We start from the raw sequence: 21,487 nt of genomic DNA on the forward strand, positions 1-21,487 counted from the left end.
ATTCTTCACAGCTTAGTAACTCCAAAATTGCTTCCTTTTGGTAAACAACAAAACTTCTTCACTTTTTCATTTTAATGAATATATTTTAGTTTTTAATCTAAGTAAATATTAGGAGAATATTAAACACTTTGTTCACAGAAAATTAGATTCTTAATATGCTGTTTCTCAGTATTGCAATCAGAAAACACCACAAATACCAGATATCAGAATAACTGAAAGGAGATTGCCCTTTTATCTCTAAGGCAGATCAGAACATTATTGAGTGTTAGAAAAAGTTACAAAAAGGGAGATAGCTGATATAGAACTGAGAATCAATACCTGCTAAGAAACTTTTCAACTGTGGGCTTTAGAATTTCATGGTTCAAATACCTTTATGTGTTGTGTTACACCTATGCTCCAAATCCTTTAGTACTTGTTTGCTCACAAAGAGTAGGAGTGATTAATCACATAAAAACTAGAAGCTGTACTTTTACCCATGCATGCAACTAGCTGATTCATCCATAACATAGACTCATAAAGGATGCGATGTAAAGAGTGCTTTGTCTCCAGTGTTAGGATTCTGTTTTCTTGTAGTCACTGTAGCAACAGGGGTGGAGAAAGCAATGATTCCTCTCCATGGAAGGCCTCCTCTTGGCAGGCAAAGTACCTGCAAGATGCCCAGGACTGGTCTGCCAAACTGGATGTGACACCAGCTCGACATGTGACAGTGACACTCGAGGCCAGTATATCTTGCTTTCTGTTCTTGAGATGTACTAAAGATGTAAACATGTCATTATAAATCCACTTAACCCTCACAAAAATATGATGTAGATACTATTGGTTATTAGATCTTTTTTGCTTTCCTTACTTTGTATTTGCTGGTTTAGATTTGTTTACATGTGGTATTAGGTAGCAAAACAGTTCTTTAGAGAGAGTCAAGGTTAAAGCATCCCATCTCTGCTCCAGTGTTGCTTTAACTGTTAACTCTATGCGTGGCTTAGAGGTTGCCATCTGCCCACTCTAGGCGTTAGTTTCTTGATCTGCAAAATAAGGAAACCAGATAGGATCAGTGAATATTCACCTTTTAAAAAAAATAATCCAGAAGCTCAGTTGGCAAGCTATTGGAGTAGAAGTTGCATAGTTTGAAGACAGCCATACAGGGTTGCACACTCTGTTGTAGCTCTATTGAACTAGTAAGGCTTTTTGCAGCCATTTGTAAATCACTGAAGTGGAAGATATTTAAGTTCACTTTTAGCTCCAAAATGGTATGATCCTTTCAAGTTATTTTGAATTTTAAGTTAATCATTGTTTGTAGCAAAAAGGCTTTTAGCACAGAGAACCCAAATTTCCTTTCTGTGACTTTATTGTATCCATGACCCCAACCATCCTTTTCCAGAACTTGGAGAGTGTACCCAACTGAACTGCCCAGAACAACTGCCCTGAGTCACAAAGAGCATATAATAACAATTATTTGAAAGCACTCCATGTAATTTTGCCCACAATATTTCATTTACTGATTACCTTTCAAGGGTCCCTGAAGGTCATTTGAAATACATTGTCAGCAATTTATTCCCTGGCCACTTTAGAGAACTTCTCCAATCTGCAATAGTCTCATCCTTTTCATTCTGCTCATTTTCAATACTAAAGAAAATTCACAGGTCATTTTGGGCACTTTGTTTTATAAAAATGAACAGTTGTTCCTCAGCACAAATGAAAGAACTAGTGTCTTGCTGCTCTTAGATGTGAAGCAGATATTTAGTAGATTTGGGCAGTTGGAGAGCATAATACTGCAGTGTGAAGAAAAAGGCATCAAAGAAAGAAAATGCTTTCTCTTCTCTTCTGTTGAGATCTTTCCTCTTCTGTCAGCCTCTTCCTCTATTTTGAGATCATTTTGCCTGTGCTCCTCTGTGTTCATTTGCTCCTTGCGATAGCTATGCACTCTATTGATTTAATTATGCCAGAACTGCTTCCTTTCCCTATGGTGCTCTGCTCTGTGTGGGAAATGGCCAGAAGAAAAGTCAGCGCAAGGTTTGGATGGCAGTGAGAAGGAGCGGCCAGTGAGATGCGTTGAAGTTCAGCGTAGGGCAGGAACCAGGGGCTGTGGCTGATTGTGTGTGTCACTGGTCATTTAGTAACATTCACATCCTAACCTTGAACAAATCTCTTAGACTTGTCTGTCTTGGACCAGGTGTCTGTGCAGTTCTGTGATAAAGGGCACTAGCTTCTCCTAAGGCCACCTGCATCACTGAGCATGGAGATACTGATCAACCCTGTTCTGGGTTTCCTCTGTAAGTTCTGCTTCACCTTTTCTTCTCGCACTTCACATCATACTGTGGTCAGGCAGCCTACAGTGACTTCAAGCCCAGTGTCAGAGACAGAGCCTCCTTAATCAGCTCCTGCAGTGGTGGAAGATACAACTGATATGAAAGAGGCTTTATTCTGTAACATTCAAAGTGGTCAAACCTTATCTGATCCAGTACTGCAACCTAAATCACATAGCACAAGAAAAGGCAATTACAGGCCAAACTCACTCACAAATATTACTACAAAAAATCAGCAAGCCACATCTAGGTTGATTTGCAGAGTTGAGGCTCCTAACTACCACATTCCCCTGAAATGGGTACTGTAATTCTGTATTTCTACTGAGGTCTGTAAAATAAAGCGCAGGTAAGCTACTGATCCAAGTAACATTTATAAAGAAAAGTCATATAAATTAAATTTTAAAATCTTTCACTTCTATGTATCATATATGTGGTTTAAAAGTAAAGATAATAAAGCAGGCATGGTAGTACACATCTTTAATACCAGCAATCTGGGAGACTGAGGCAGAATTTTGAGTGCTGTCTGCACAATGTAGCAATTTAGCAAGGCTCTGTCTAAACACATTAAACAGTGTGTATTTTTAAAAAGTAATATATATATATATATATATATATATATATATTCTAAATGTTATACATTTACTGAAGTCTATAGATCATCAAGTTCTATTTTCAAAATTAGAACCCATATATTTTGGTTAGATTTTCTTAATGTGTTCTTTTACAATGGTGCCTTTTGTTTTGTATCTTTCCATTTTTAATCTCATAGCTTTCATGCCAACCAAATTATTTCAAGGATATGTTAAGAATAACAATAGTAAATATTTGATCAGCTTACTCATTTATTACACAACTTCAGATCAATGTAACTTCAGTAGTTAAAGTTTGTGATAGTCCTGCATGTTTTATCATTTAGGTACTCAGAATTAAAGTTGTATTTTCCTATCTTTTGATCTACATGTAAATTTGTGTCTTTAAAACATTTTTGTAGTTATTCAGTATAGTTTTAAATATTATTAACTCAGATGCATTTTTCTTTTATAACATACAACATACCTTGCATATTTTGAAAACTTTTTAGCTTGCAATATTGGTAAATACTTGGGAATGACACATATCATCTTTAATATCTAAATGAAAAATTACTCCATTGTTAAAGTCTCCTGAATACTGGGGACAGATACATTTTCTCAACAGAAGCTCTTTACCATTTGTTTCAGGATCTACAGTGGAAATGTGTCTTATGAAACTATATGATATATTCATTCAAACCATATTTATTAGACTTCATATCCTTGTAGTGTTTTTACTTATATCAAAGTTGGTAAAATTGAAAAGACTTCTTTTTAAAAGATTTTCTTATATAGCATTTTTTCTCAAATTCTTGCTCACACATTGTGATACAGTAATCTTCACTACAACATTTAGGCCCTGCTGTTACATGTGTGGCCTTTAAGACTCCAACCATGTATTCGCTAAGTTTGATTTTTTTCTGACTTTTATGCCCTTTTCCTAACTACTCAGTTCCAATTATGAGGGGAAATATCAGAGACCACAAGACTGATGCCTGTGGTTTTCCCAGCAACCTCTGTATAAGAAGTAAATTACCCTTGAGTCAGAGGTTAACAGTTGGGTAATAGTTACCCTATTTTTCCCAAGGTGTTTATGTCAGGTTTACCCTCAGACCTCACCTGTCTTCCTTCCCAACCCCATAGACCAACAAAATGTAGTCATTCATACTGAAATAAAACAATAAAAATGAAACAGGGCAAGAAAGGGGTTCAGAAGTGAAACATCACTTCTCAAAACTGAGTAATGTCCTATTCCAGATACTTCTTTGCAAGAGGGAAAGTGGAGCACTAACAGGTAAAAGAGAATATTAGGTGTCACTGTGATGACGTAAGGAGAAAACTTTATCTGTACTTGATTAGCCCTTTAATTAGAAGAAAATACTTGGTTTTGTTTAAGGATAAAAATATTACATTTTCAAAAAGACATTTAAAAATGGAAAGGTAGAAGACTCTTACCCCAAGGTAAAGAATTTAAAGGTTACATCAGTTTAAATTTATGAACTGAACCTGCCTTTATAAGATGAAAATCTGTGTCTATCAATATTTTAGAATTACTGTTCCTGTGATTATGATATCACCATTATGATTACAAATAATATTCATCTTTTAGAGATAAATACTGAAATGTTTATGCATAAAATAGTGGTTCCCTTCAAAATGATTCTAGAAGTGTTTATGAAGAAGTAGATAGGTTACAGTCTAAACAATTAGTTGTCAGTTCAAACTGGATGATAGCTATGCAGATGTTTGAAATATTCTGTAGTTAAGTGTGGTAGGAAGTGTCAATCAGAGCTAAGCAGGAATATATTCACCTTTATCATCTTTTTCTGACAGCAGAGAAACAGTTGTGTTTGACTTAAATGCCATCAGAATAAACCTTCATAAACTTTTATTTATGGATCACTAATTTATCTAAATGCCATTTCTTGGAAACAGTGAACTCTCTAAATTTGAGAAAAGGGATTCTGTCCCAAACACCTCCAGTTCACTATTTTTTTAAATAGAGTTGAGCATCCCGGACCTATACTGAGCACACTCAAACTGCTCAACGTTTTTCCCTAGTGAATTAACCATAAAAATTTCCTTCAGTTCCATAGGGTCATTTTTAATATTTAATTTTGCCTTTGGTCCATTTAAAACTTTTGAAAGGAAAAAAATATCAATTGTTTTTCCTGCAATAGAAGCTTTTCCCCCCAATTGCCCTAGAAACATTTATCATCAAAGACATCTTGAATTCCGTATTTGACTTATTGTTTAAACCAACACATTTTGAGCGCCAGCTGAGAGGCAGACCTATGAAACAACACACACATAGACTTGGTTCCTACAACCAGAGCACACACATGGCAGCAGAGACAAGCACAAAAATAGATCATTATCATAAGCAGGGCCCAAAACTTTTTTAAGAACAAAAATGTCTCCAGTATTTATAATAAAGCTTCCTATACTTAACAACAACAAAACCATAAAACTGAAAGAGCTTAAGCTTGAAACTGAGTTTTCTTTTAATTTCATTAATTTAAAAATAGTACTTATGTTCATTGTATGCTTTGTGTAGGTTACAACCTTCCTTTTTGAACATCAACTAAGGGACAGGATATCAGTGGTTAATGGCAACTGGTTCATGTAAATATACTTTATTCTTTCACAACCTCATTAGGAATGTAGCACTCAAACAAATTGCCTAGGTTGGCGCCAACTCTGAATTTTAGTTTTACTGGGAATATTCAGGCCCTTTTGTGATAATTAGCATGCCTAAAGTTCATACACTAACTTACTGTTTGTGTCTTCATCATAAAATTTGGGTCAAAGAATATTAGAGCCAGAAAAGAAGAATAATGCCCAAGTTCTTCACTTTATAGAAAAGGAGACTGAAGTATCATTAAACCACTTCCCCTGAATCACACAAACAGTGGATTAGAACTTAACCTGAGATAAAGAAAATACATTCCTGGTACTCATTAGTGATTTCTTTGAGGTAAATATCAGTGATGTAATATTGCTCGAGCATGGATAGGGTAATACTCAGGAAATCATTTAACTCATGGAATGCTTTTCCTCCTATTTCATTTGTTACATTGAAGAAATACACCAAAAATTTTTTTTCTCCTTTACATCCCAACAGAAGCTACAACCTTAAACATGATGATTAAAAAATAAGCATGGATAATAGAATCTATCGCCATTTCTCATCCAGACAAATCTCAATATGTTAATCCTCTGTAACCTGATCACGGGCTCAGTTAAGCCTTGGAGTGCCATGGAAGTTCCGTGGCTACTCCTGACTCCATTATGGCATGCTGGACTGTGTGCCTTATTCAAATCACCGCCAGCAGAAAATAACAGGCACATGTCTGTTTTTTCCTTTTTTCTCTCCAGCTCCATATCTCCTTTTAGGGTAAAAATTTGTAGCTGCACTTAAATTGCCTGCTGACATATTTTGATTTAGAAATGACCTCTTGAAAAATCATAATAGCAAGCTGTGCCTTTATAAACAAGGTGTATGGTTTTATATTCTAGCCAATTCTAAACTTAGATTTTACAAAATTAAAATATGACCTAGCTACCTCCTGATCCTAATGCACACATAGTGTTTTATTCCAGAGAATGAAAGGAAAAAGGCTGACTAGTCACTGATCATGACTGAGCTCTCTGGCTGTGATACTCTATCCGCAGCCATTATTAATGGGTAATTTTACATTTGGTCTATTTCTAGATCATTTAAATAGCCTTTCATATTTTAAAGATCAAGCTCGTTTCTATTCTGTTTCAGTGAGAAAAGGCAATTTGCCTCATTTTTTACCTTCTATATCATACATTGTTTTACTTTCTATATCGGTAACAGAGTACTTTAAAAATAGAAAAGGCTGCAGCATGTCTGCCCCATCCCCCACGCTGTAGCTACCAGCCCTGCTCCAGTGTTTCTGAAAAGAGTTCAGTGTGGAAGCCCTTTCCAGTCAGCACACAGGAATCTTTGTCTGAAAGGAAGGAAAAGTAGGTAGAAATCCAGATGCTAACATTTCTTCTGGGTAGAGCTGACAGAAACGTCATCCAAACTATGTCTGCATATATTGCTGGTGAAGCGAACTGCGTTAAACAGATTCTCACAAAAAGAAGGCTAGTGAGTATAGAGGAGTGTTCTTCTAAGCGAAAAGCTAGTTGGGCTATTCTGACCAGTCAAGGTTAGTATAGCAACCATTGCAAATCTGTTGATGTCCTAAGATAAATTATCTTGAGCTGTTTTTGCAAATACTAACTGCAAAACGGGTTGCTTTCCAGAATGTGGGCTCTGAAGCATACGTATGGCATGGCAAGATACTGCACTATATTTTCAGCTTTAAGTGAATGAAAAATGCATCTGCTGACTCATTTTTCTGATTGTATATTAAGGATGACTGTTAACTTTTAGATTCTGTGTGGTTTACCCCTCTGCTTCAGCAGGTGTTTCTAAGCTGGTTTGGAAATAGAAAACAGACTATTATGCAGGCAAAGGCCACTTGCAGGCAAGATGGAAATTTTAAATCATGTAAATTAGAGCACCAACTCTGATTTAAGGGAAAATGTGAATAGAACACTTCATCAAAATGGTCTGACACAGTTATTAATTTTAGTAAAAGAAAATTATAGCATAATGGAGAATGAGCCCTCTACCAAAAGAGAGCGATGGGAGGGAATTATTTTTAAAAATAAATCTACATTAGCATAACTTTTAGTAGAACACCAGTATGGTCCCTGAAAAACAAAAGTTAGAAATGTAGATTTAGAAATAAAATAATCTTCACTCCTTTCAGAATCATCACAGATCTATTTACAGTTTAACTTGCAGTTTGAAGAATATTACTTACAAGTGACTCTAAGTTTTAAAAACAAAGAAATCGTGTTTTTAGATAGAGTCAAATATTATTTCCTTAAAAAGCTAAAAAAAAAAAAAAAAAAAAAAAAAGCAACTGGATTGCCCTCTTTCCCAAACACATTGCCTTTTTGTTACTTTTCAACAGTATAATTAACTATAAAATTGAGAAAATATGAGCTTGAATGAAAAATAGTTGAAAACAAAAGAAACAATTCATCATTCAACATTCATTGTGTATTTACTATGTGCCATGCACTGTCCTAGATGCTGGGGAAGAGAAACAAATAGTCACATCACTCTCCTGGGCCTTACAGTCCCAAAGCAGTATAGAAAATTGTTATGAAAATAAACAGAATCCTGATTTTTGTAAATGACAATTAAATTTCCAAACCATGCAGTAGAAGAAGATATAGTGGGTACCAACAGGTATTAGCAACAGTAGATTTGTGGGAGTTGGTAAAACACAAAATAAAAAAAGTATAAAAATGAAAAAGGGAAATAAATTCACTTGAATGAGTTTCATACATCTTGAACGCAGAAAAGCAAATTTGAAAATGAGCTATGATATTATACTCAAAATCCAATTATTTGTAAAGGCAATATATTTTATGTAATTTTTTGATATAATTTAAATATACTGAAAATATAGAAGAAATGCTTTGATTAAAAAAAAGAGGAAGAACTTTTAGCAGATCTGTTTTAAATTTAGTTTCAAAGTTTCCCAGTGCCTCATCTTTCTGAAGGTAGTCTGAAGACATGTTTCAACATTTTAAAAATTTACCTTAAGTTATCAGACATATTTGCAAATTATGATGATTTTCTAATACCAAAAACTATTCAAACATTAGTTGGTAAGTCATCAACAAGGTAAGTAATAGCCAAACTATACACTGAAATGTACATCATAAAGTAATCATTTAACCTGTAATGGAATTACATTAGGTGACATAGAACAATCGAAACCATGTATTGTTAAGTGAAAACAGATTAAAGGCAGCATGAATAGTATGCATTTTATTTTAAAATGTGTTTGTAGGGGCTGGGGATTTAGCTCAGCAGCATAAGCACCTGCCTTGCAAGCAGGCAGTCCTGAGTTCGATCCCCGGTACCGATAAAAAACAAAAAAGACAAAGAAAAAAAAAATTTAAAAAAATGTGTTTGTAAAAATGTTGGGAAGGGCTTACACCAAAATATTTAAAATGGTAATATTTGTGCATATGTATTGTGATTTTTTTTGTGCTTTACAATTTTTATTTGATGTAAAAATACCACTTTTACAACCAAGAAGAAAATAGTTATTGTTGTTGTATCATATTTTGCTACTATTTTAGTGTGCATAATGTTACATGAAGCTGTAGAAAATTTCATAGTGCTTTTTAGTTCTTAAAGTAATTTCTTCACTTATTTGGTCAGTTAATTATACTTCTTATGGAACCATTACAGATTAAGAGACCAGTTGGTATACAGCGAATTCTAGGGTAAAAGAGAAAATATTGTATCATAAAGCTTCATTTCTGATGCATTAGGGAGCAAAACTGGCCTCCATTCCTCCCACTTCTTGCTAATAAATCTACTGGCAAAGACCATTTTATCCTTTGAAAAAAAGTTCAACATTTGTTGAATGTGTGCCATATTCAAGGCGTGTGACTCACTCCTGAATGGAAGGAAACCAGCCAAGGACCATCTTGTTTCTTGAGAACTTTTTACTTCTCAGAACTATGGCCCTAGCATGAATCTAGAGACCATGTCTCAGTAACAATTTGAAATTTTGTCTCTATTGCTTTCTGTCTCAGTCTTTATGTCTTTGTTTTTCTGTCTTTGTGTTTCCTTCTCTTTTGCTCTTGTCTCTCTTACTTTCCATCCTTTTTTATTTTCTCTTCTTTTTATTCAGCTAATGTTTCTTGCTACATAGACTTTTATTGACTTACAAGAAACTATTTCAAGTTGTTCAGATTTCATAAGTTTCTGTAAACTCTGTAGGAAAAACAATGACAACAAAACCTCAATAAATTACTTCCCAACATGAAAAAGAAAATTGGAAAAAGGGATGATAATGTGCAAGGAGAAAAAAATGTTGTTCTGAGAAACATGCAAAACCATTTAGATTAAGAAGGGGCTCTGAAAAAGAAAAAAAAGGGGAGGATCTGTGAAATTAATATTAGAAAATAAAACAAAGAAGACCTAAACTTTTTTATAGACAATATTTAACTACAAGATAAGAATGTTAGACTATATTCCGTGGGGAACCATTAAAGTTTTTGAGCCTAAAAGTAATAAGGATGTAGAGGATGGGCATGAGAGCTTGTGGTGGGACCTGCTGTCAAAGGAGAGAATGCCTTTTCTGATTCTCTAAATGGCCTTGTATCAGTGATCTTGGATTCTAAGTGTTTTTGAGCCTTTAATTCAGCAACAGTAACAGGCAAGAATGATGGGTAGGAACCGGTGTCAGGAAGCAGTTTAGGAGGTTACGTCAAATTGCACTAAAATAAAAGTAGATCATACATACTTGTAGGTCTTGATAAAGACAGGATTATATTTGGTGAGAAGGGAAGCCAGTGGATTCCTTCTAACTTTAAAAGAATTGCTTTGATTCATGAAGGTTTAGCACAGACTGTTTAAAGGACATGGATGGAAACATACTGACCACTTTGGAGGAGGTTGTAAAAAGTTAGGTGAGAAGAATGGTGGTTTGGGCCAGAGTTGAGATATAGTCAAATGTAGGATTGTTTAAATGGTAAAAATGAAAGGCTTATTGCGGCAAGACTGCAGAATGTGTGAAACAGAGAATATTAATGATTATGAAAAGGGTTTGGGGTCTTGAAACATCCAGATGCATATAGTTAGCATTTACTGAAACAGAGATTTAAATATTATCACATCAAGTGCAGTTTGGGCATGTGTTATGGCTTGTGTTTAGATGTCCCCCAGTGCTTCATGTGGTTACAGGTGGGGGTTTTCAGAGGTGGTTGGATCTAGAGTGTGTGATGCTGGAATTTATTCATGGCACAGTGCTAGGATCGAGGGCATGAGGATTAAGGGTGTGAGTGCAAGTGCAACCCATCCTAAATAGTCTGGATGTGATAAAGGGGACTGATAAAAGAGATGCTATTAAGGTGCCTTGTTGCTTTTGCTACCTTATGCCCACCACGAACTGTTGCCTCCTGATATATGCAACCCTGTCTTGGAGCCTGCTAACTAGGGATTGAAATGTCTATGAACTATAAGCCAAGTAAATCTTTTCTTCTTTGACTTTGGGTGTCAGGTATTTTGTCTCAACAAGAGAAACGTAACTAAGACAATACATTAGATTAAACTGTGTACTTAACTATCCAAGTGGAGAAGGAAAGTATCCAAGTGGAAACAAAAGTCTTGGATTCAGAGAAAACTATCTTGGAGATATAGAATCAGGGGAACGCACATGTTGATAACATCTATATTCATAGGACTAGAAGAAATCTGAAGGCTGAGCATAGGTAGATGCGATAAGTGAGTTCAGGATGAAGAGGATGAGTGGGGAAAGAGATGAAAAAGGAATTTCCTGACCATTGATAACTGTCTCCTTTCAAAGATATGTATGAACTCATTAAACTTCCTAGTTTTTCCTAGAAAATTATTATGTTTAAGTTTAAATCATGAGTTTTAGCTCAGTGGCACAAGCACCTTCCCAGCAAGGTGAGGTTGTAAATTTGATCCCCAGTACCAAAAAAAAAAGAAAAAAGTTTAAGATTATCATTACTGCCAAGTGATGGGGATGGGAATAGTGACCTTTTTTAAGAAAATGAAGCAAAAAAGAAATATCTGGTTGTAAGAAAAAGATGAATTTGCTTTTAGAAATGTGTTGAGAAATCAGCAAAATATGTAGATGAATACTCTGAAATAGATTTTAAATGGCTGAACTAAAATTTGTGGGAAACATCGAAGTAGAGTTAGATTGTATAGTTATCTATGCAGGCATGATGATAATTGTCTTGAATGTTTGACGTTGCTTATCTATTTGTAGCTCCTGCAGACTATGGGCAAGAAGTGTAATATGAAATAAAGCTCCATAACTCTAAATAAGTTGGTCTTTATTCTATTTATAAGATGTATATAAAAGTTTATGAGAAATATTTGTGAAGGTAATTGTTTAGAATGGTTTTTTTTGTGATATTTTAAATGTGTTGAGTACAATGCCAAATAATATATTTACATAAACTGTAATCGTATGCAGAATTCTTTCACATAACTGATAAGTATCTACCGCAGAATTAGCTCTGTCTAATGATCAGGTTAGCATCCTCTGCTCACTGCACCAGTGATGAATGTTGGTTAATGGGGAGGACTCAGTGGCCTTCCAGCAATATTTTTGGAAAATGATCTTAGGCTTATTTTCCCTGAATTTTGAATATTCATGGGAAAAAGCACCATCTTCACTTGCTGAAAATTTAATTCATTATCTTAAGATAAATCACATCTGTTTTTTTACTTACTTTTTTTTCCTTCTGTCTTACCCCTTATACTATCTGGTTATGAAATAATGAAGGGCTCATCGAATATGAACAATAAGAAATTAATTAGAATCAGTCGTACTGTATGTGCTGATTCCATGTATCATCCTGGAGAAATAAAGGCACAACTAACTCTGGTGCTGTCAGCGTGGAGTAGCATATTTTGAGGCAGTTTCCAGAGAGGTGATGGGAATGGAAAGACAAGGACAGTCTTAGTCCTGGACAACCCGGTTTTGACAACATATTCTTTTTCCCTCTTCACTTCATTCTCAAGGGTTTCTATGGTTCTGTCAATCTGGTTGTTTGAAAGCTACAAGGACAATAAATGACTATTGACAATTTCTTGGTAAACTTGTGAATATGAGTGGGCCAAATGTTGCCTGGCTTGAAGTTCATACAGTGCATATTTGGGGAATTTTTTTTTTTAAAGCCAAGATACGCAATTAGATAAAATGTCTTAGAATGTATCCATGAAAGTTAGAGGTCCTGAATTGAAGTCTCATTGGCTTCTTAATCAATTTCCTTCCTTTGTTAAGAGAGCAGTGCATTTAATATTTCACGGCTAAGGGAGATATAAATCATAGCAACACTTTTCTGTTAAATGAAAATTCTGTATAAAATGTCAGTGTTTCTCATCTCTTCATAACTCCCCCATTAGAGATAAATGTCAGCTCTTCCTATTTCAGTAACACTACAACAAAAGTGGGTGTGACCAAGTGGTGAGAGTCCACTGAACCACGGCTAAGTTAGCTCTCAGTTCTCATTTGGTGGTGTGAACACTGGAAAGAGGCAAAAGTATTCCACATAGTGAAGTGGTTTCACCATACCCACGGACAGAGGTTGAAATGTGAGTTTTTTGTATCATTACCCAGAGTATACTGTAAGAAGAAAAATAAATAATTTTGGACCAGCAATTTTTCAAAGAGGAACAATCAGTAAGAAAGGCAATTTTGAAAAGAAATCAGATTTTCAAAAGCTGCTTTTCTTTTTGGAGTGAATGATCATATTACAAGGAGCTCGGTGCAACTTAAAATGGCCGAACAGAAGTAGCAAATGACAAGTGACTTTTTAAATGTTAGTTAAAAAACAAAGATGAGTCGGATTTACCTCAACAGTGGCTGGCTTGAAGTTCCATGGGGAGATGGTGACTTAGGTATGACATTGACACTTATAAAACTGTATGTATCTTAAGGTGTGAATGTTTTTGCTCTAGCAGTGTGATATTGACAAAGCATGGCAAGTTCTCCCCTGTAAATTATATACCAGATGTCTGGTAACTAGTGTTTCTAAATATAGGCAGAGTCACCTCCTGTGTAGCTTCAAAGACTGAAATAGTCAGCATTTGATTAGCATGCTGAAAGTCACAGATATTTTTTAAAACAATTTCACACCGAATAATTTATCCTAAATAGTTAAATTGAACAGTTTTATAAGTAGGAGTTTTGTTGTTTTTATCCTAATCAAAGTCTAACATAGTTGTAAAATTACTAAATAATTGTGCATGGAGATACATTTTGTTTGAGCTTAATAAAGCTTATAAAGCAGATATAAAGTACATTCATAATGATTATATAAAGACTATTTAATATTGTACATATTTGAATAGAAGATTGTCATTGCTAAATTTTGGATCGTGAAATGGAGAAAAGAGAGGGATAAGGACTTCAAAACAGAAATTGGAACCTGATTTAGTAGCTTTAGATTCTCATGTTACCAGATTAATTGCAGATAGTCTCAGAACTTGTAAGAGTAAACAAAATGGGCTTTTTGAGGAGTTAGGTAAGGAGAATTCGGCACAAAAGATTTTGCTTTCCATTGGAGGTCATGCATGTTCTATAAATTACTCCTTTCAGAGATTGATATAGGTTTATTTCTTATAAATTCTTTCAGAAAAAATGTAGCAATAAGTCTTTATTTTGGCTCTTACATGTTTGCTTTCTAAACGACAAACTCCCTCTGTCCCCACCTTTGAAATACTAACAAATAGTTTTAAAATTGTTCAAAGATTAAAACAATCATTGTGATGAACAAACACATTAAAATGCAATGGATGAGAGCTGTCTGGGAGGCATATCAAGTAGCCCTCAGTTGCAAATACTGTTAGTTTTGTGTCCCCTTAAAGGTCTTAATGCTCGGCTAGAAAGAAATGGGTCCAAAATAAACCCAAAAGACCATTTCCCCAGGCTTTTACCAGCTCTAACATTTGGCTGATTGTCATATTAGCTGTTAATAATGGAAACAGGCTGTGATAATGAGTCACCATTCTATAATTCAGTATTTATCTTAGAATACATTAAAGACCATACCATGTATTACCATATACAGGAAAGGAAAACTTGCTCATTACAACTATTGCAAGTGATTATTAAAGTTGCAGTACATTTTCAGCATTATTTATTAAAGTTTTATTAATTTGCTACTGCTCTGTTGATTAAACTGAATATAGTACTTTCACATAATACAAACTATTTGGAAAGTTACTATTATAATTTTTGTATTTTCTTCATTAAATATTTGCCCTGGAGTTCTCCCAAATTTCACTCTGCAAACAGGTTTTTAGTAATAAAAAAAAACCCTACATGTGTATGATTCATAAATCATCAGATATTTATTTTAGACCTGTAGTTCTAACATGATAAGTCCCCCAAAGAATGCTTACGATGATGAATTCTGTGTTTTATTTATTAAAGCATAATGTTCCAGTATCTTTGTTGTTGCTGTTTTTGTCTTTTTTCAAGTTTTAAAAGTTTTATTAGCACATGTTTGCATTATCTCATGATTACATTGTGGGGAGTTGGTGCCTACACTTAAAACACCTTACTGCTTTTAACTTCCATTTTCTTGCAAATTATTACTTTGCTGTCATATTTTTTCCTGTCTCCAAATATTTATGGACGTTCATTCTTACAATTATGCTTTGGAAATACAATAGCACTGTTAAACACTGCAGAGAAATAACACACAAAAACGAGTATCAGTAATTGTTTCAGATGCAAATTCAAAGAATTGAGTGCCCAAATTGCTAGTTTTTTTTTTTTTAGATAAGCAAGAAATAAAGCAACATGGATTCTTTAAACACTACCTGGATGTACTGTATGGTATATACTTTAAATCATTGTGAAACCTAAATCAGATTATATACGTAGTACTTAGATTATTATTATGCGCATAAACACTGTTCAGTATCAACTGTCATAAATCATTACTCATCAGCAGTAAAGAGAAGACATACTCCACTCTCCCTTAGGATTTGTATCTGCAAAACAATTCTATGTCATACATAAAAACATTGATGATTGCTAGTTGACTTCTGCCCCGTGCACTAGCTCACTTGGGTGTTTTGGCAGCTGTGATTGCTAAGGATTAGAAAAAAATTCTTTGTTTTGTCTGAAAAAGCTTTAAATACGGGGTTTTTTTTGGGGGGGGGGGCATTGATTTTGTTTTGTTCAATCTTATACCCTTAATCATCCTCTTTAGAGGGTAATTCAGTAGGGAAAGTGGTAAATCAGGGGTAGGTTTTTCACAGAACCTTATGGTCTTCTGCATTTGGAAACTGTTCATCTAGGTCCTCCAGATCACAGTCAAATTTCCTGGCATAGAGATCACCTTTTTGAATGCTGAACATGAATAATTCATGTTACATAGGAATTGATTTAGCCCATTAAGGTTCACTTTGATTTACAAATTTTGTTTTATTTCTTTTCTTCTTTCATTTTTTGTTTTTCTTTTTTTGGTTTTTCTTTTTGTTTTTCTTTTCTTGTTTTTGTTCTCATGTTTGAAGGTTCCTGGGCAGATCGATCGCCACTACATGAAGCCGCAAGTCAAGGCCGTCTTCTTGCATTGAGAACATTATTATCACAGGTAAAATATTACACATAGCTTAACATAGGTCCCTTCCCATGAACATAAAACATTGTCAAAGCAATTCAATTAAAAAATAATATGCTTGCTTAAGTTTAATGGCTGCATTTTCATTTTATCTCACATATGACAAGTCAATAATTTCTGATTTATCTTTCAAATTCCTTTATAAATACTTTGATATAATTCTATATCTAAGTATTTCAGACTTCTCACACAGTATATTTATTAGTTGATACACACCTTTTAAGTAATTAATAATTTAAATTTTGTATTATTTATTGTAAACATGCCTAACTCTTTTCCAGGTGCACATCTAATTGCAAACTTAGTTTAGTCAAAAAATATCCAAAAGGGGTAATCAGATAAAAGGCCAAAACAATCTATTTTATATTATGATGATCTGTAATATACAGTACTATGAGGAATTGCCTTCGAAGGTGATAGAACACTCATTTCAACACCTGCTTGCTTATCAGACTCAGCAGAAGAAAACTGAAAAACATAACTTCCTGTTGAAACAGATATTAGTCCAACTTGGGCCCCATGCATTTAATTTTTAAGCTTCCCATTTGACTCAAATGCACACACGCTTCTAAATGTCACTTCACCAGTATCAAGGAGAGAGGAGTTTTCTCAGGTGGCTATAAAAAAAAATAAGTTGAGTCCCTTGGTTTAGACAGTCTTGCTAGGACCGAAGAGACTGCATCCTGGGTTGAGGTGACCCACAGGCTATCTGAGCTATATTTTCTCCTTTGTAAAATGAGAAGAGATGTTCCCCCAGAGCTCTTCAGTTCCGTGACAGCCATGTGACTGTTTTGTTTCTCTCATCTCTTGATGATGGAAGGAAAGAAACCTATAAAAAGGTCAGTCATTTCAAAGGATAATCCCAGGAGAGCTCTGTGAGAGGACAGCAGACCTGGGGCATTCCTCAGCACGTGTCTCCTTCCCTTGGATGCTGGCTGGAAGGACAGAACTGCCCAAGAGCCAGCTGTGAAAGGGAACCTCTCCTCCTCACAGGCTTCTGCTCGCTTGTCATTTGCTACGCAGCAGGCTGGGGCAGCTTCCATATCAGCCTGTTGGCTACAGCCTGAAACCCCTGCAGGGATAAAGGATCTTGAAAACTTCCACTTGGTAGTGGAAAAGATTTGGTGCAATTATTTTAGTGTCTGTTTTATGATTCTTCATATCCATTCTGGTTGATTATTTGGCCTAGAGATTATTGTAATTTGCAATGCCTTAGGAGGGCTTTGGCCTTGAAATTCTTCCTCTTATAATAGTGCATGGTATGACTGTCAATAGAAAACAAATTACCAATGATACTAAGAAGGTAAAGAATCTCACACATTGTAGGCTGGTATTATGAGTTTAATTGGAATATAATGAAAAGGCTTTTACTTAGGTTTGATTGAATGATAAAACAACATTTTCTATGCCTTGGGCACTGTAATAATAACTATGTTACATGCATCATCTCTTGTAATTCTTATGATAATCCTAACATTTAAAGGTTAAGAAACATTTTAAATTGCAGTGGTTATTGCATAATTCATCTAGAGCTTTAAACCCAAATCTGATTCTGTAGTCAGAATTCTTAACCTTACCATATAATTTAATCATGTCTATTCAGTGACAGAAATTTACAAAACAGTTTACTAAAGTTTATTTTTTTCCCCCACCCTGGACCAACTTATAATTATATATCTTCAATCAAAGCAAATCACTTAATCTATAAACAATGTTTAGTTTTACAAAGTAACAACAAAATAAAGACACCTCCCATAAAAAATTAATAAAGCCAAATTTAGAAAACATACCAGAATTTATTGAATGAAATATTTAAGATATTAGATTGAGGGAAGAGTGTGCTATAAAAATGGGATGAAACAGTTTTTGTTATTATTTAATTTGTAACATTTATGATTAACAGTGTGAAAATTTCAATACTTACATACAATGGGTAATGATCAAATGAAGGCAATTAGAATTTACATCTTCTTAAATTTTTCAGAATAATTTCTGATTTCATTAATAGATGTACATATTTAGGGAGTATGATGTGGTATTTCAATACATGTACAAGTTACGTGCTGACTAAATCATGCTAATTAGTGTTTCTACCTCTTTAAAATTATCTTTTTCTGGAGCTTTCCAAAGGAAATGAAATCAGCAAATCAGTAAATACCTTCACTCCCAGGTTTATTGTAGTATTGCTCACAATAGTTAAGATATGGACTCAACCTTGATGGCCATCAGCAGATAAATGGATAAAAAATATGATATATGTAAATATTGGGCACCCATAAAAAAGAATGACATCTTGTTCTTTGAACTAAAATGTATGGAACCAGGGAATATAATGTTAATAAGTCAGACAAAATAAGACAAATGCAACAAAAGCTTTAAAAATCCATTTGAGTGCAGAATAATGAATACTAGAGTCTGGGAAGAGTTGGGGAAAGACAGACTACAGGGCTGCTGGAAGAGAGACCAACACACAATTAGATAGAAGTAATAAAATTAGTGAATTTGATGTACAACAATCTATAATATGTATTAAGAATTACTAAAAAAGAAGAGATAAGAAGCTTCAACAACCAAAGGACTCTGACCTTTAACCTGGCCAAACCTGCTAAACCGGAAACTGGTTTGCCTAAAATTCTTAAATCTTAAAAATACATAATTCTCTAGTGATACTTACAGAGATTATGTTATATAACATTTTACTCACTTTTCCAATTTGTGTCATGTTTAGGGCTATAATGTAAATGCAGTAACCATAGACCATGTCACCCCATTGCACGAAGCCTGCCTGGGAGGTCACGTGGCGTGTGCCAGAATTCTTCTGGAAGCTGGAGCCAATGTAAGCACCTTTTAATGTTAAGTTTCACAACTACTGACTGACAGGCTCAAGCAGAGTTTTCTTCTTCTCTTCCTCAGTAGCTTTCAAAAAGACAGTAAGAAGAAAAATAAAGCCACTGAATCACCTCAGCCTTCTTAAGACATTCCAGTCATTATATAAATATGTAACATACTCGGTAAAAGGATCTCCAGTCATTGCACTAATGGGTACCATACTGCATAATAATACAGAATGTGCTTCAAGTTATTTTCTGCTCTCATGACTTTTGCGATATATAAGTATCTTTAGACTTATAATGTTTCCTAATTTTTGATAATTTTCTTTAAGTTCTTTTTTTGTTTTGTTTTGTTTTTTTGTTTTTTTCCTTTTTATTGGTACTGGAGATCGAACTCAGGACTGCCTGCTTTACAAGGCAGGCGCTTATGCCGCTGAGCTAAATCCCCAGCCCCTTTCTTTAAGTTCTGTCTCAGAAACAAAATGACTAATTTTACCATTTTATTCAGAAGTACAGTGACTTCATCATAGTTTTCATCACTAGTATATTTTTCTTATTGAAACTTACTCAATGATTTCATTTGAAACTTGAGTATCTTTTTTCCATAAGTTTCATGAGTCGCTTGCCTACTGCTGTGAATTATCTGCCTCATCATGTCTATCTTTTGAAGTCTTAAAGCTTTTCCTGTGGGTGGGTATGAACTCAGTATACTTTGTCTTATTTACTGCACATGTCTTCCCAGCTAATGCAGCTGGCAGACAGCATGGCTTTTGAAATTTCAAAACTAAGTTAATCATGTATGATGTATGAGTCTTATTCTTAGCTTTTGGGTTTGGTGTAGGTAAATGCAATCACGATAGATGGTGTGACTCCATTATTCAACGCATGCTCACAAGGCAGTGCAAGCTGTATGGAACTTCTTCTGGAGTATGGTGCCAAAGCCCAGCTAGAGTCCTGTCTCCCGTCTCCCATACATGAGGCTGCCAGTAAAGGTAATTCAGTTATGGGAGTAAATGAAGAGGAAGTGTGTGTGTGTGTGTGTGGTGGGGGGGGGTGTTGGTTTTTTTTTTTTTTTTAATGCATTGCTTCATTTCCATCACAATGAATTACACTTAAGGGGAAGCATAGTTTGTGATGAATGTGGGCTGAATAGGCACAAGTGAAAGGAATCTCACTGCTACTTTGTGTTGGCAGGTCACCACGAATGTCTTGACATACTGATATCCTGGGGCACAGATGTTGACCAAGATATTCCTCATTTGGGAACGCCTCTCTATGTCGCTTGTATGTCACAGCAATTCCATTGCGTCCGGCTGCTTCTTTATGCTGGTAATTTTCTTTAAGACATTTTCTTTTCTGTCCATACCCATAGTAATTATTTCTCTAACTCAGCTTCTTTTGAAATTGTATCTTACTGCTTTACAAATGTTCTCTTTATAAACATTCTCTTTTAAGTATATAACCAATAAAAAAGACTGCATTACTAATAGCGCTTGAAGCGCCAGGTAAATATAATCTCACTGTTTCACATGCACAGCATAGCAGACATTTGGGTATGTAAATAGAGTCTGAAAGCCCTACTTATAAAACTCCGCGAAATTAAAATACTCCAGCTTGAGTGTGATCTTTCTAAGTGTACATTACCTTTGAGCAAATACATCAGGAGTAATTTTAGGGATAGAAATTTCTTGGATAGTTTTAACTTCTAGCAACCACAAAAATGCATGCACTGTCCTGGATTTTGTACATTATGTCCTGTTTACATGGAATAATTTAATATCTTTTTCTACTGTCATGAATAACTGAGTTCCTCAAAGTTCAGCATCTATTATGATCTATTGAGAGCATAATGGTCTCTTCCACCATGCACCCAGGAGCTCCTTTAGGACAGGGATGATGCGTACACCCTCCATCATTTCTTTTCTTTATTACAATGCCTCTGTTGCATGTGCTACAAATAGCTAGAACATTACATAAATGAGCAAATGATTTTCTACTTTTTATAACAGTCATTTGACTCTATTCATTTTTAGTAAACCCATTTCTATGTGTTACTCACACTATCTCAGCTAACTTATAAATTCTTTCATGCAAGGAAGATCTTTATCTATTATTTCATTCTCCTTACATCTATAGTCTTTAAAACATGAGTTCTGTTAATAATTATTGATCATGATTTTCTAGTCATGTTCTCCCACAAATTTTGCATAACCAAGAGTTTATATTTTATCATCTATCTTTATTTTGCTAGAAATTTATTTCTTCTACCGCATATTTTTATAATGATTTTTTAAAAACTTTGAAAAAGTGCTGTAATTGAGTACTGCTGTTAGTAATTTAGGCTCTAGTCTCTCATAAAATTGATATAACCTGCTACGTTTATGATTTCTCTATGGAAATTTTGCTATAGAATGTAATTGCTTCACTGAACATTTTATATTTCTTTTTTTAAAAAATTGAAATAATTGCATTTATTGAAATTTGTAAGTAGTAGAGGTCCATAAAGGAACTCATAAAACATATTATTTCTTGTAGATAATCATTAATTTTACAAACA

General features: G+C 34.6%; 1 protein-coding gene across 5 annotated transcripts in view; it reads left to right on the top strand.

The window, feature by feature from the left end:
- Asb5 (ankyrin repeat and SOCS box containing 5) overlaps window positions 1-21,487 on the top strand; it is a 62,490-nt gene that overhangs the window by 37,122 nt on the left and 3,881 nt on the right. For 3 of the 5 annotated variants that reach the window (XM_063234721.1, XM_063234720.1, XM_003469121.5), the window contains 4 exons: window positions 15,993-16,072; window positions 18,828-18,935; window positions 19,772-19,922; window positions 20,125-20,259. In XM_063234721.1, the coding sequence (XP_063090791.1) occupies window positions 15,993-16,072; window positions 18,828-18,935; window positions 19,772-19,922; window positions 20,125-20,259 (474 nt within the window). Of the gene's footprint in view, window positions 1-6,871; window positions 7,054-13,234; window positions 13,365-15,992; window positions 16,073-18,827; window positions 18,936-19,771; window positions 19,923-20,124; window positions 20,260-21,487 lie in introns of those variants that run through there. The other 2 variants (XM_013151669.3, XM_063234722.1) reach the window with 2 other exon arrangements.

Source organism: Cavia porcellus, unplaced genomic scaffold, assembly GCF_034190915.1.
Source record: "Cavia porcellus strain 051 isolate PalLab524CR breed Dunkin Hartley unplaced genomic scaffold, mCavPor4.1 scaffold_24, whole genome shotgun sequence".
NCBI classification, from domain to species: domain Eukaryota; kingdom Metazoa; phylum Chordata; class Mammalia; order Rodentia; family Caviidae; genus Cavia; species Cavia porcellus.